General features: G+C 33.1%; 1 protein-coding gene and 1 long non-coding RNA gene across 2 annotated transcripts; one reads left to right on the plus strand and one right to left on the minus strand.

Annotated features, from left to right (window-relative positions):
- The first annotated feature begins 1453 nt into the window (after positions 1-1453).
- LOC111907608 (uncharacterized) lies at positions 1454-2665 on the plus strand. The gene is made up of 3 exons (XR_002855613.3): positions 1454-1620; positions 1728-1910; positions 2472-2665. It is a non-coding gene; the product is annotated as an uncharacterized LOC111907608 (long non-coding RNA).
- A 741-nt stretch (positions 2666-3406) lies between these two features.
- Positions 3407-10547, minus strand: LOC128127747 (disease resistance protein Roq1-like). Its single transcript, XM_052766430.1, has 6 exons — positions 9931-10547; positions 8424-9531; positions 8078-8284; positions 4145-4939; positions 3929-4061; positions 3407-3693 (listed from the first exon to the last, which is right to left on the minus strand). The coding sequence occupies exons 1-6, from the start codon at positions 10419-10421 to the stop codon at positions 3407-3409; spliced, it is 3021 nt and encodes a 1006-aa protein (XP_052622390.1). The 5' UTR covers positions 10422-10547.
- Positions 10548-14979: the final 4432 nt, after the last annotated feature.

Genomic DNA, 14979 nt, shown 5'->3' on the forward strand with positions numbered 1-14979 from the left:
ATTCTACACTTTTACAGGGATGCAGACACATTAGGGGAAGGAGAATTGGTTCATATCTCTATCTTGATGTAAAGATCCAGGTGACTGGCCTATCTCGTACTTACTTAATTACACTTACGTACAACATGGATTTTGTGTTGAGCCTCTTCCAACTTCTCTCAGGTATATTTGTTAAGCCTCTTTTTATATGGAAGTAATGTTTCTAATTCTCTAGTGGGTTGCTTCCAGAAAAATACATATCTAAGTCTCCGGATGAGTTTGTGTTTAGAAACGAGTTCATTTTGTTGTAGTCAATGGTTTGGATATCATGGAGAAGCCAACTATTACACATATAGATGATGCAGAGTGGTAACAATATTCATTATCGTTTTAAAAATAATTAATAGTAATACATTTATATTATTATTATTATTATTATTATTATTATTATTATTATTATTATTATAGATGATGATTCAATTTTTTTTGATGTATGTAGGTTCAAAAGGTTGACTGGTAGAAGTGATGTGGCAGTTTCACCTCGTGACTATAAGTTTTATGCTCTGAGACATAAGTATAGGTGTTTTTCATCCAATTTTGTTTCAAGCATTTCTGGTTTTTCTGTAAGTTTTCTATGCTGCTTTTATTTATTTATATTAATATTGAAGATAATGAATAATGATGATATATTATTGTTTTGAGTTTATACTTTTCCTGGTGCTGATAATTCTTCTCCAATGTCAATTTGCTCAAGGACACCGCTCTCTTACTGAAGTAACATCTTTTACTTTTCACCATTTTATTGATTATATAATTTTGAATAATTATGATAATAAGATTTGGTGAATAATTATTTTCAGCACATCCACATTCCACAAGATGATGAACATCAGCAGACATCATCAAAACAACATATGCAAAGTCTTCCACACCAGGGTCAGTTTCATATTCAATCGCTGACTCATGGTCAACATTGTCAATATTCTCAATCATCACATCTTCCTGAAATTGGGCACACACAGCAGTGCTCTGCCATGTCTCAACAGTTGGCTTGTTTACAACCACTCCACACACCTTGGACCCCGCTTGCATGTACTGGTAAATTTTCTAAACAATGAAGTTTGTCAAACAACATTAAATTATAAGCCCTATTTTTAGGGTTAAAGTCATTTTTTTGAACATTTATCACAAAGAGCATCTATATTGATGATATAATAAATTTGAATTTGTTTAGAAAAGTCTTAGTTTTAACATGGTTACTTAATTAAAGCTAAAAGGTGTGTGGTAGTTGTTTTGACAAATGGGATTTTTACCATTTTTGTCACAATTCACCATTGAGATTTGCCACTGGCAAAATGTGTTGGGGGTGGTGTTTACAGCCTTCAGTCTTAAACATCACTGAATTTAAGGTGATATAGAATTTTCCTACATTATTTAAAAAGAATACAAGGGAGGTGGCATATAGAATTTTCCTATATTATTTTAGATATTATTATTTATTTATTTAAGGTGATGGAAATCAATGAGTCATCAAGGTTGCGTGCTTCAATTACAACAGAAAATCTTCCTGTTAAAATACTTGTTCATCAAATTCTTACCCCTTCTACTTCTGACAGCAACTTTTGTGCTATGAAAAGGAAGGTAAGATATTTTTTTTCATATTATCATGTTGTCTTTTTGTGTGAATATTATAATTTCTTCTTATTGAATTTTGTATGTATATATAACCCATTAACCCTCAATGACAGATAAGATCAAGTTCAATGTAAGTGAAAGATAAGGAGAAAATCAAAATGAAACTACAAGAAGGGTCTGTACCAATTCGACTAGTGATTGGCAGTGAGATTGATGCTTCTGATCCAGCAACTTTTACTGTATCTGCTCCAACATAATCATCAGTTCAACCGAAAGGAAAACGAGAAACCCCCTTGGTATGATTCTGTTAGTAGTTCATTTTATCTTCTACAAGACATTTATTTAACTATGTAATTTACTGCTTTTAGATACCTAGGCTTATGGAGGTGGTAAATGAAAAACTCTTTTCTTTTTTTTTTCTATATTCTGCATGTTTCGCAGCTTTCACGTTCTTCGATTCTTCCTTTTCCATCTCATCTCTTATTCTCTGCTCTCTTAGCATTTGCTCATACAAGTATATATTATAGTAGTATATCTGAGAAAATCTCTCTTGCTCAGCTCTCAATATCTCCTCTCTTTCACTCTGCTCTCTTTTTTGCCTTTCTTGTTCATCTCTTGCTTGCCTTACACTCTCACTCTCTGATGCTCTCACCTCTGCCTCACCAATGGAAATTCCAAAGAACCCTGTTTGCAGCAGGGCTGCTTTATATGCTATCATAGAAGAAGACCGGCCCTGCTGTCCCATAATTTGTAACAATTTGTATTACCATTATTTGATTTTAATAATAATTTGTTTTGTTTTTATTGTTGAGGTTATAGACTGATAGTCTCATGCTTTATTAAATCTGGAGGATCAGGTTTGAAGAGGAAATTACCAGAGGGAGAAGGATCCCATTTGAAAAAGCATATGAAACATTGTTCTCAGGTCCAACACGCACCATTACTTTTAATGTTCATTTTATATTATGATATGTTGGATTCAGTTATGATGTAGTGGATGTATAAGGATAAATTAATCAAACTTAGCACATATCACATATGGTTTAACATGGTTCTTCTACTAATTTTTAGTTCACTGTTTTGTTTTTTTTTTTTTTTTTTTTTTTTTTTTTTTTTTTTTTTTTTAACTTATTTATCATATTGGGTAAGTAGAAGAAAATCTGTAAATATATTTTTGAATTTATGCATATTAGAGTATTAGTACAGCAGTCTTAGTGTTTTGCTTCTTAACGTTTCTCTCTCATGACTATTAATCTTCTGATTCGCCTTTTTCTTTAGACATAAAGAAGACGTTCTGAACCCTAACAAAAAGGATTTAACAAAGCTTCCTAGAAACGTGTAAGTTTGTAATTCAACATGTTCGTTACTTTTTGTGTTATATTAATCGTATTTTTATAAAATGATATAAATAGTCGGAATTAAACGGATTTTATTGAATAATGGTATAAAAATATTGCTATGAAATTGGTTACGGAAAAATTACTATGAAATTGGCTATGGAAAAATTGCTACGGAATTGGCTATGGAAAAATCGCTATGGAATTTGTTACGGAAAAATCACTATGAAATTTGCTACGGAAACATTGCTACAGTATTTGTTACGGAAAAATTACTACGAAATTTGCTACGAATGTGCTATGGAACTCAAATTGCAACGAAATAGATGTCGTAGTAACAGACATAGCAAAATTGCTATGGAATTATAATTTCGTAGCTAAAAATTTTGCTACAAGAAATATAGCTACGGAGTCTAATTGAAAATGTGTTTAACGAATTCCATAGTTATTCACCTTTAGCTACGGAATTTCATCTTTTGGCTACGGAATCTTTCCCTAGCTAAATAGAATTTTTCTTCCGGTGTAACACCGATATGTGTGTAGTAAGGCTGCCATAAGATCTCAACGGAAGACTTTGAATCATGTTGTCGGATTGTAAATGTGTTTGAACCATCTTCATTTTCCTTGTCCCAAAATAATTCCGAGCAATCTGTTGTTTTCACCTCATCCCCTTTACTTCCCCAAGGAACAAGCTCACCTCCAATATAACTGTTAGCTGCTAAACCACACAGATGCCCTCCGTCTATGGAAAATGATATCATATTGTATGAATAATTCAACAATGCTGTGTGCCTCAGTGAACTAAAGGAAACATATCCTATGATTGACCCACTTCCATCATATTTTGGATCTGCTGGTGCTTCACTAGACCCTTGCCAAAGCACGGAGAGAATATATATCTTCATCCACCTCCTGCCTGATGATTATATTTATTTGCGGATGTCTTGCTCTGGTAACAATGCATATTAAGAACCCACAAAAGTCTTTGTACCAATCATATGGAAGATGCAATGTAAATTTTGTCCCCTTAAACAGCCTACCAACATACCCCCTTGGAATCATCTGATATCCAAGATTGACACTGATAAAGTGATCTTCAAGAGCATTTCCCTGCCATGGAAAACACGTTCAATTATTCTGCTTTTTGGGTTTTATATAAAGAGTGAAATTCCAAACGTAAAGGTAAAGTAAACCTGGAGCATGGAGTCTAGTAATATGTCACCAACAAGTGGACCAAGTTTGTTGCCCCCACACAATGAGACTTTCCACAACCACTTACAGTTTGAAATATCTCCAAAGCTTTCAAGTGAGAAACAATAATCCGCTATAACAACAGCTATACTTGATGGCAGCTCCCACAATTCTACAAGTAATTGGCACCATGACACGTCTAGCCATTTGAGCTGAGGAAGTCGCCATCGACTAAAATTTAATCTTGAAAACTTATTTCCTCTTAGATTGAGTTCTTCCAAGTTGGGAAACTCCCAAACAGCAGAGTCAATGTCTTTATCTCTCAGATTGCAGTACCGGAGATTTAACTTTCTTAACCCTCTGGGAAGAAACCGTAACACTGTATTGTTGTTGCGAGGTAAACAAGGCTCCTCTAAACAACATTCTTCTACATCAATCAGGTCCTCTACTGGGTTTCTAATTTTTGTGTCACCACACGTCCAACAAGTAATGACAAAGTTTGAAGAATACTTTTTGTAGGATGCAACTTCTTTCCCATTAATATTCGAATGAAGATGCAGTAAACCGTTCTTTTTCTGTTGGATCCCTGAGAGATTAAAAAGTTCGGGGCAATTTGATAATAAAAGGGTCTCGAGTTTCTTTAGTTGCTTAATCGGTGGAAATATCTTAAGACCAGAACAAAATTCTATAGACAGGAAAATGAGCCTTTCCAAGTTTCCAATCGATGGATGAATCTTTTTTAAACGCTGGCATCCACGAAGAATGAGTCTTTCAAGATTTTGGAATTCTATCAAAATCTGGTGCCATGATTAGGTTATTCAATCTAACAAGTTCCAAGATCTTCAGATTTGGAAGATGCTGTTCCATACAAGTGCAAACAAGTCAAAGTATATCAAGGTAATAAGAGCTTAAAGTAAATTAAAAAATATATACACGTGAAACAAGCCAAAACATATGAAATATATACTAAAAAAATTATACTATTTGCAAAAATTTGGGCTTCGGCCGGCCCCTATTAAAAATGGGTACTGATGCATACACAACAAAAAATTTCCATACAAAAACATTCGACAACTCCATAAAACATAAATTGTTGTGTATGGAGAAAAATTGTTGGATGCGAATCACTTCCCATTAAAAATATATAAAACTGGGACTAAAACATCCGACAAGCTATTTATTTGGTTTCACCCGAAAATCAAAGAACAACACAATCCAAATAACCAGTTTAACAAATGAACTGGACAGGTTATAGTTGACCTGAATCATGAACACTTCTAACTTGACGAAGGGAGATTCCTACCTTACATAATGTGGATCTTTTTTAACAAGCCTTTGATATGTTTTGGTCGTGTTTATCACCACCACAAATGAAGAGGGTTATCTTTTATATTTAATTAAGATTAGTATTTCCTTAATAGTTATCAATTTAATTTTGGTAAGTAGGGTTCGACAAACATTATAAGTATGACGGAATTGAAGAATCGATTGTTGGAACGCTTCCGACCATCTAATGACGGAACTATGATACAACTGGTCGTTTCGGTCATGTTTATCAGCGCCCAAATAAAGAGGGTTATATATATATATATATATATATATATATATATATATATATATATATATATATATATATATATATATATATATATATATATATATATATATGGGTAAAGTGAATATACCTAACAACCTTATATAAGCTTAGGTACCTAACTCCATAATACTACATCGGTTTGTATCATATTTACATTGTAATTTCCTAAGGTTCTTAAACTTCAACCCCATAACTTGATTACTTCCAAAATCTTTGGACTTTCACCATTATCTTCCTTCAAATGACGTCTTTCTATCGGAGACCCCCTGGTGGGTTTCATATACTACCGTTACAAATCAAATAGTGTAGGAGGAATATAATAGTGAATGTCTGAAAATCTTGGAAGCAAATCAAGTTAAAAGTTGAAGTTTAAGAACCTTAGATGATTGCAATGGAAATATAATGCAAACCAATATACTATAATGTGGTTACGTACCTAAGCTTATATAAGGTTGTTAGGTATATTCACTTTACCCATATATATATATATATATATATATATATATATATATATATATATATATATATATATATATATATATATATATATATATATATATATATGGTTAGGTTCATGTGAGACGGCCTAATTTTGTGAGACCGTCAGATGCATTTTTTATTTTTTTTTATTTATTTTTAGTTAGTTCAAGTTCCGAAAATAATATTTAAAAAAAGAATTTTTGGATTTTTCCATTTATTTTCCATTTTAAAATTATTTTTTAGAATATGTCAGTGTAATATTCTATTAGAATATTTCACGTATTTTTCAAAAAAAATGGAATTTATTTTTATTTTTTATTTATTTATTTATTTATTTTTTTAGTTAATTCAAGTTCCGAAAATAATATTTAAAAAAAGAATTTTTAGATTTTTCCATTTATTCTACATTTTAAAATTATTTTTTAGAATATGTCAGTGTAATATTCTATTAGAATATTTTACTTATTTTTCAAAAAAAATGGATTTTATTTTTATTTTTTTTTAATTTTTTTTATTTAATTGAAGTTCCAAAAATAATATTTAAAAAAAGAATTTTTGGATTTTTCCATTTATTTTGCATTTTAAAATTATTTTTAGATTTGGTTTCACAATCTCACAAAATTAGAATGGTCTCAATTGAACCTGAACCTATATATATATATATATATATATATATATATATATATATATATATATATATATATATATATATATATATATATATATATATATATATATATATATATATATGGGACGGTTCACTTGAGATTCAAAAAAAAGTAAAGATCTTAAGATTCAACCTCAGTCATATATTTCTCATTTGCCACTCTAACGATGTAGCGTACCGACAGCAGCAAGGTATGCCTAACCATAAATGATTATACATATATGTCTGTTCACAGACTGAGTAATCATATATGATTATGACAATGGTAGAAGAGGTGGTAGCGACAGAGGTGGCGGGGGTATAAGTGACGGAGGTGATAGTAGTGGGGTCGACTGGTGTCAGAGATGGTGGTAGTGGCAGTTGTGGTGGTGGGGATGGTGTCAGAGGAGAAATGAATGGGTGGCAATATATAATAATTTATGATTATAACAACCTTACCGTGCCGGAAAGCCGGAGGTTTAAAGCGGCAGATGTAAAATATGTGGTTGAGGTTGAATATCAAGATCTCTATTTTATTTTTAATCTTAATGGAACCTCTCTCTCTCTCTCTCTCTCTCTCTGTATATGTATATGTATATATATATATATATATATATATATATATATTAAGATTAGTATTTTCTTAATAGTTATCTTTTAATTTTGGTAAGTAGGGCTTGACAAACATTACAATTAGGACCTTAGGATGGTTTTTATGATTATGGAATAAACATTTTGGGTCTTAGACTTTTAGAGACCCCTGTTTGTCGAATTACAGGAACAGTTTTGGTTTTACTTTGTGTCTTATTTCTGATTTGTATCAGCCTTATGTTTAAAATCAGACTGTTTGATTGTTTAATTGTTTAATTGTGCATGGCAGGTGATGTGGAGCTTACAATTCAATCATCACATTTATTCCTCGAGAGATTTAATATTTCTCAGCAAAAAAATAATATAATCCCATATATAACAATTTGGCGTCTATAAAACTAATAAAAATATAACCAGGTTAAAAACCAGAAAACACGATTATAAAATAAAAATAGAGGTTTACTACAAGTATTGCTTAATGACACCAATGACCATTGACATAACTACGTGCTCATAGCCATATAACTACTTATAATTTCCTCTCTGAATTAGGCAAGTCAGGTCTATAATTCTTCATCCACTTTGTTTTAATTTGTTATTTAGATAGAGTATAAGAATTACCTTATAACCCCTCCAAAGTCGTTTCTTCGAGATGTCATCCAATATCAGACAACAAAGGTTCTCTGGTGGAAAGTTAGTAGGAAATGGACTTGCAAGATCACCTCTCCAATCAATCCACCGAAGGTTTTTCAGGTTTGCAACCGAAGGAAGTTCTACTAGATCATGGCTATTGCATTCAAATCTTACTGCTTTAATCATGTCAAGTTCCTGTAATAGATGCAAAATGATATCAGGATTCTAGAACATCTTCCTTCTTCCAAACTATATATATATATATATATATATATATATATATATATATATATATATATATATATATAACATGCAAAGATAGCTTAATCATTACCTTCGTCGCATCCATAGCACAAATTTTTAGAACATCTTCCTCCTTCCAAATTCTACTATGTTTTTCTGGATTCTCAGGGTGTTCCCCTCTAACAATGTAGCGTTCCATTTCTTGCAACAGATCATGCATATCAAACCTTCCATCTGAAATTGTTATGAGCGCCTTTTCTAACAACACCTTTATGCCTATAACAGGGTAAAAACCACAAGCATCAAGCATTGCCATTATCCTTCCATTTTTATACCAACCTCTGAAGAAGCATGCAATATCAAGAAACAACTCTTTCTCAACCGGTGTAAGTCCATCAAAGCTGATCTGTAGCTTTTCCACAATATTTGTATCTGGGATCTCTTTCAATCTGGCTATTGCACTCCTCCACTCATTAATGTCTTTTCCACATAGAAAACAACCAAGAACTGTAAGTGCTAATGGGAGTCCACCAGCATAAGAAACCACACTTTTTGAAAGCAGCTCATAATCTTTTTTATGTTTGTGACCACATGGTGCATGCTTGCAAAAGAGCTCCATAGCCTCATCATCGTTTAACAAGCTAATATTGTGTATCTCATCTACTCTGGGCGCAGTAGTTGATATTACATGTACATCTCTTGTTGTGATTATTATTCGGCTTCCTTCACCGAACCAATCATGTGATCCAGCTAAAGCTTTTAATTGGTCAAGCTGATCAACATCATCAAGAACAATCAGCACCTTTCTACAGCATAACCTATGTTTTATCATGTGTTTTCCTTCCTCAACTCTCTCTACCTGCACTATCTTCTCTCTCAAAACACCATAAAGAATTTTTTGTTGCAATTCTTCTAACCCTTTCTTACTTGATTTCTCCCGGATATTTTCTAGAAAGCAACAACCATCAAACTTTCTAGATATTTCCTCATAAACAGAAGATGCAAGAGTAGTCTTACCACCACCTCCAACACCCCATATTCCAATCATCCGCACACCACCTGAACCAATTTGTAACTTCAATTTTAAACTTTGCACACGAGACGCTATTCCAATAAGGTTGGTATTTGTGCTTGGACTTACTAGCTGCAACCTATGTGAAATTTTTTCAACAATTTCTATGATAACCTTTGATTCATGCCTACATGTTGAAATTTGGACATACAACAATAATTAAAACATGCTCACATTACAATAGAGGTAAATTTGCTTTATGCTCCATGCTCCATTAAAATGAAGAAAAGGAGTATTAATCACCCTTTATATTTCTTAGAAGTTGTAAAGTCAATAGCACAAGTAGTTTGTAACTATTTTCTTAGGAAAAGCAAATGATATCAAATAGTTAAAAGTAAAGCAAGATGGGTTTGTTGTTGTAAACTGAAGCAAGGGATTAAATACAGAATTAAAATTAGAATTAGAACTCAATTAAGTCTATAACAGTTCAAGTAGACCAGGATATGCTGGAGTTTTGGTTGAGGTTGCTGCTGATAGAGCACACATGATTTAAGCATAAACAGTGCAGAAAGAGAAAGAAGATTACCCGTTGGCAATGTGCTTTGGTTCCCATCCAGAAATGTTACTTGCATCCACAAGTGCTTTTCTCCATGATTCAACCTTTGTTTTGTTCTCCAACTCATGCTTAACAAATGCTTCTCCATATTTTTGTTTCTGTTTTCGAACTTCAGATGGATCAACGCCATAAAATATGGGTATAACTATTTGGCCTCTCGTATCTTTGCATTTCATGATATGTGCAAGTTCATCTAAGCACCATGAAGAATCTGCATAGTTTTCAGAGAATACGATGACGCCAATCTGTGACTCTTCTATAGCCTTCATAAGAGAAGGATTGATCAATTCGCCCCGAGGAAGTGTCTCGTCGTCTTTGTAAGTGTATATCCCTTTTTGTACAAGAGCTGTGTAGAGATGATCCACAAACGTCTTGCGAGTATCTTCTCCTCTAAAACTTAGGAAAACATCATGATTCCATGATTGAGAAGAAAAGGCCGGAGATGATGATGAAGATGCCATTGGTATGTTGATTTGTTGTGAGAGAATGTATGCAGTTGCAGCACCTCAATGAAACAAACTATGTCTGTAGAAAGAGAGAGAGATGAGTTTCCAAGAAATTTCCAATTAATGAAAGCTCAAGAAATATCTCACCACTTGACATGTTGACTTGTTGAGATAGCTATAATATATACAAACACACACACACACATATGGAGAGAGAGAGAGAGAGAGAGAGAGAGAGATTTGAGTTTCCAAAAGAATTCCAATTTCCCAAAAGCTTTAAAAAAAAAAAGATGAATCGAGTTGATTTCAGATTGATGATATGCCAATATAAGCAAGGCACTTTATTTATTATCCACATTAGCAAAAACTTACATTTTATTCACCAAAATTACCCAATTTGTAATCTAAAACCTTATAAGATGATATTTGGCCCAAGTTGTTGTCATTTCATCCTCCACATCATTTTCTAAGTATACAAAACATGATGAGGAATAAAGTTCTACAATTCAAATTATATTAAAGTTATTAGCATTATTATTGTTATTATGACTAATAATAAAAGGGTTAGATACTTATTTATGCAACGATGTTTTAACTTTTTTAGACCTCATGCAACATTGTTAATTTTAATACAAAATAGACAATAAAGTTTCATGTTAGTGCCAAAACATGCGTTATGATCTTCTAAATCGGTTACTTTTAATTTTTTGGCTCGTAAAAGAAATCCACCTCTCTATCTCTCTATCAAGGAAACGGTGCCATAAAAGTGTTCTTAAATTTAGTAGGAGGATTCATGGTGGGGAAACAAATAGTTGGTGGTACTAATTGATAGCGGGGCATCCCATAACTTCACTTTAATGAAATTTTAGTGGAAAAGGAGGGATTAGCAATCTGGAGTACCCTCCAATGGGAGTGGCGAGACGGTAGAAGGCGAAGGCGTGTGTAAATCCATAAAACTTTGGATGAAAGGGATTTAAATGCTAAACGATTTCTTCCCTCATTGCTCGTTGGCTTGCATTGTCATGGTGATTCAATAGTTGGCTTCATTAGGTTCGATTCAAGTAAAATGGAAAACATAGGGAATGAAGTTCGAGTGGAGAAGTGAACATGTAACTTTGAGAGAGAGCACGTCGTTAAGGAGATCCTTGGTCTCATAAAAAAGTTTATGGAGGGACACTATGAAGAAATGATAGTATGTTCTAAGAGATCGGGGGTATTGGACACATTTGATGAAGTATTTCAAATCCCCAAAGGGTTACCATCCAATCGCGGATGTAAACATGGAATTGTATTGAAGAACATAAAAGAACCATTAAATATCCGTCCGTATTGATATCCTAATTTCAAAAATATGAAGTAGAAAGATTGAAAGAAAGGCTAGTAACAGAGTTGTAAGAGGCGGGAATGATTCAGTATAGATGGGGCGCTTTCTCGAGTCCATTTTTGCTAGTGAAAAAGAAGGATGGGTTTGGAGATTTTGCATCGATTATTGTGCTTTAAATAAATAGGTTCCCAATTAATATAATTGATGCATCATGCATTTATTATTTTCCATTTGTGTAGAGCTATTAGTTGATGCATTTCATCAAACCTTATTTCTCCACAGCTGATGCAAGAGCTGGAACGCATGTGGTAAATCAAGTGGCATGATTTACCATTGTTTGAAGCTTCATGGGAGGATTTTGAAGTATTGGATATGCAATTTCCTCATTTCCACCTTGAGGACAAGGTGAAGGTTTTGGGCTGGGAATTGATAAGCAACAGATACGGTTCACATATTCAAGAAAGCCAAAGGCTGAAGGGGGGTAGATCTGTCATTGTACCATGTCAAATAGATGATAATTGAGGAGGTGGTGACACTTGGTTTAGACCTGAACAGTGCAAGTGAGTGTCAGTTTCAGCTTTTTCGGGTTTGTTAGGAGTGCTGAGAGATGTGTGTGTGTGTGTGTATACGGATTAGAGAGGGGAGAACCACTTTTTTTGTAAGAAACTTTTGGTGGGAGATAGAGAGTCAACCTCTCAGAAAGTTGACAAGTTCTTAGATACAACTAATTTCCTTCTTTTATCCGTTCTTATTCTTTTATCAATTTCTTTCTGCAATTTGCAATCAAATTATATCAGACTCTTTACCTATATATACCAGCGCCATAATCCAGAATGTTTGTAGTTATCTATCAATTCCATCAAAGAACATCATCATGTGAATAATAAACAATTTCCTATAACTTACTATCATTATTCAACTAACGATGCCTAATGTTTCAATTTTGAAACACCGTATCATTCAACATATGTTAACAACAATCTATCATGTGCCTATGGTTTAGGTATTATTTATGTTTTTGAAATAAGACTTGCATCATATCCCAATCCAAAAAGAGTATCTTTGATCTGATTACAATGTTATGCACTAATGATATAATCCCCAATTATCTGGTGCTTAATCCCTCCAATTACATACCCTTATAACATACAAATCAGCATATTAACTTCACAAATTCTTTAATTTAATCATCTAACAATAGGAATTAAAAACTTCACAACGTTTGACTAATTTGGGCCAAAATACGCTTCTCACAATCCAGATCGACTTTTTTTTTTTTTAACTCGTTGATAAAGTTTAATTAAAAACTCATATAAATTTCATTAACACTTCAATTTCATTATCGATGACTTAAACTTCATCAAGTTATCAGTTTGAGCAACGTACCTCAAATTCTCAGCAATACCTAGTAGACTCCTTTTCTGCAGTCAACTTATTGGCAAGCTTATACGTACTTCAATTTTCATAGCGTTCTTCCTCTAGTTTCTTTCAGCGTGGATCGATACCTTTCCTCTAGCGTTTACTTCTTTCTCTCAATTCTCTAGATCAGTTATCGAGGGGATTCAATTAATGAGAAAGTAGTTATAATTTCCTTTATGTATTTACTCAAGTTATGGAGTTTCAATATCTAGTCCCTAGATTTCTGTATTCAACGTTCTCGCCTCCAGAACCTTAAATTTTGATAATATATCCTTAGAATTTTGTTTTGCCCTATCTATCATGCTAATTTGTAAATTATTTATCCTTATATATACACCTCCAAATTTCATTATTTACTCCGGCTCCGAATTTTATAAAAACCAGTATAATTTGGAACCTTTTTTATTTAACTAGGAAAATTTTATGTTTTAGTTATCAGTTGAGACTTAATTTGTTTTATATCAAAATTTTATTTTTTTTATATCGTGCTTGATGTAAAATGTAGTTTTGGTTCCTTTTGTTTACCAAAATTTTAAATTTTGATCCCAGTATTGGCTTTTTTGCTATTAATGGTTCAGGATTTTTGGTAACACTAGCACGGTCGTTCCAATAACTTTTCCAAGCATCGTTTGGCATGAAGCTCGTTTATGAACAAACAATGGCGGAGCTTTATAGGGGGGGGGGGGGGGGGGGGTCCCCCCAAATCAAATGTTGAAGCTCCGCCCCTACAAAAAACAATTGAACATGTATGCACATAAAAGAAACTTAAATGAACGAGCATAAATGAAAATAAACGAACAACACAAATGAACGTTTACGAATATAATTAAACGAACGAGACCATTGTTCATTTTCGTTCGTTTAACTAAACAAACGATAATTTTTGTTCAAATTATTGTTTGTTTAGTTAAACAAACGAACATGAACATTGTCTTGTTCGTTTAATTATATTCATAAACATTCATTTGTGTTGTTCGTTTATTTTCATTTATGCTCGTTCATTTAAGTTTCTTTTATGTGCATACATGTTCAATTGTTTTTTATTACATTACTCTATTATATGTTTGTTTATGTTCATATATGTTCAATTATGTTTGTTTGGTTATGTTTGTTTAGTATGTTCACAAACATGAACAAGAAAACATGTTCGTTTGTTCGCCTAACTTAAATGAACATGACCATGAACAAACCCTCATTTGTATTTGTTCAATTCGTTTACAGTACTAAGTACTAAACACCGTTGGTGACCTTTGAGACTATTACCAGCCGTTAAGCTTAATTACTAACATTATGAAAGGACTAAAATGCCCTCAAGCTATATTATGGAAGAAGGTAGATATTGTTTTCTTCTTCCTAACATCATACATTCACACCTCTCAACACCACCATAGGGTTTGATCATTTCCTTTATTATCCACCTCTCTCTTAAGCTCCACTAAAGGCATGTCGACATCACCACTAACACGCCAACCTCTTTCGTCGATATCAACAACAGTCACTGCTACGCCATCTCTGACTCAACATGGTCTTCACCTCACCAAAACCAAACTTGTCGATCCCAATCACCTTCTCCATGTTTTCAATCGATCGATTCATCAAATTGATACTACTCAAACCCTAAAATCTTTCTTTATTCTCACTACGCTTCTCTGTAACTCCAGTTAGTCAAGACATGATAGTATTATGTTGTGGAAAATGATTAGAACCAAGGTTCTGAAAGGCATGAGGTGTGGCGTGGCGGCAAGGCCGAGCTTCAAGCTTAACGAGTTATGGCGAGCCATGGCGTTTTTCAAGGCGTCATGTAAGGCAGCGAGTTTGTATTAATTTATA

This window comes from Lactuca sativa, chromosome 8 (genome assembly GCF_002870075.4).
Source record: "Lactuca sativa cultivar Salinas chromosome 8, Lsat_Salinas_v11, whole genome shotgun sequence".
Taxonomy (NCBI): Eukaryota; Viridiplantae; Streptophyta; class Magnoliopsida; order Asterales; family Asteraceae; genus Lactuca; species Lactuca sativa.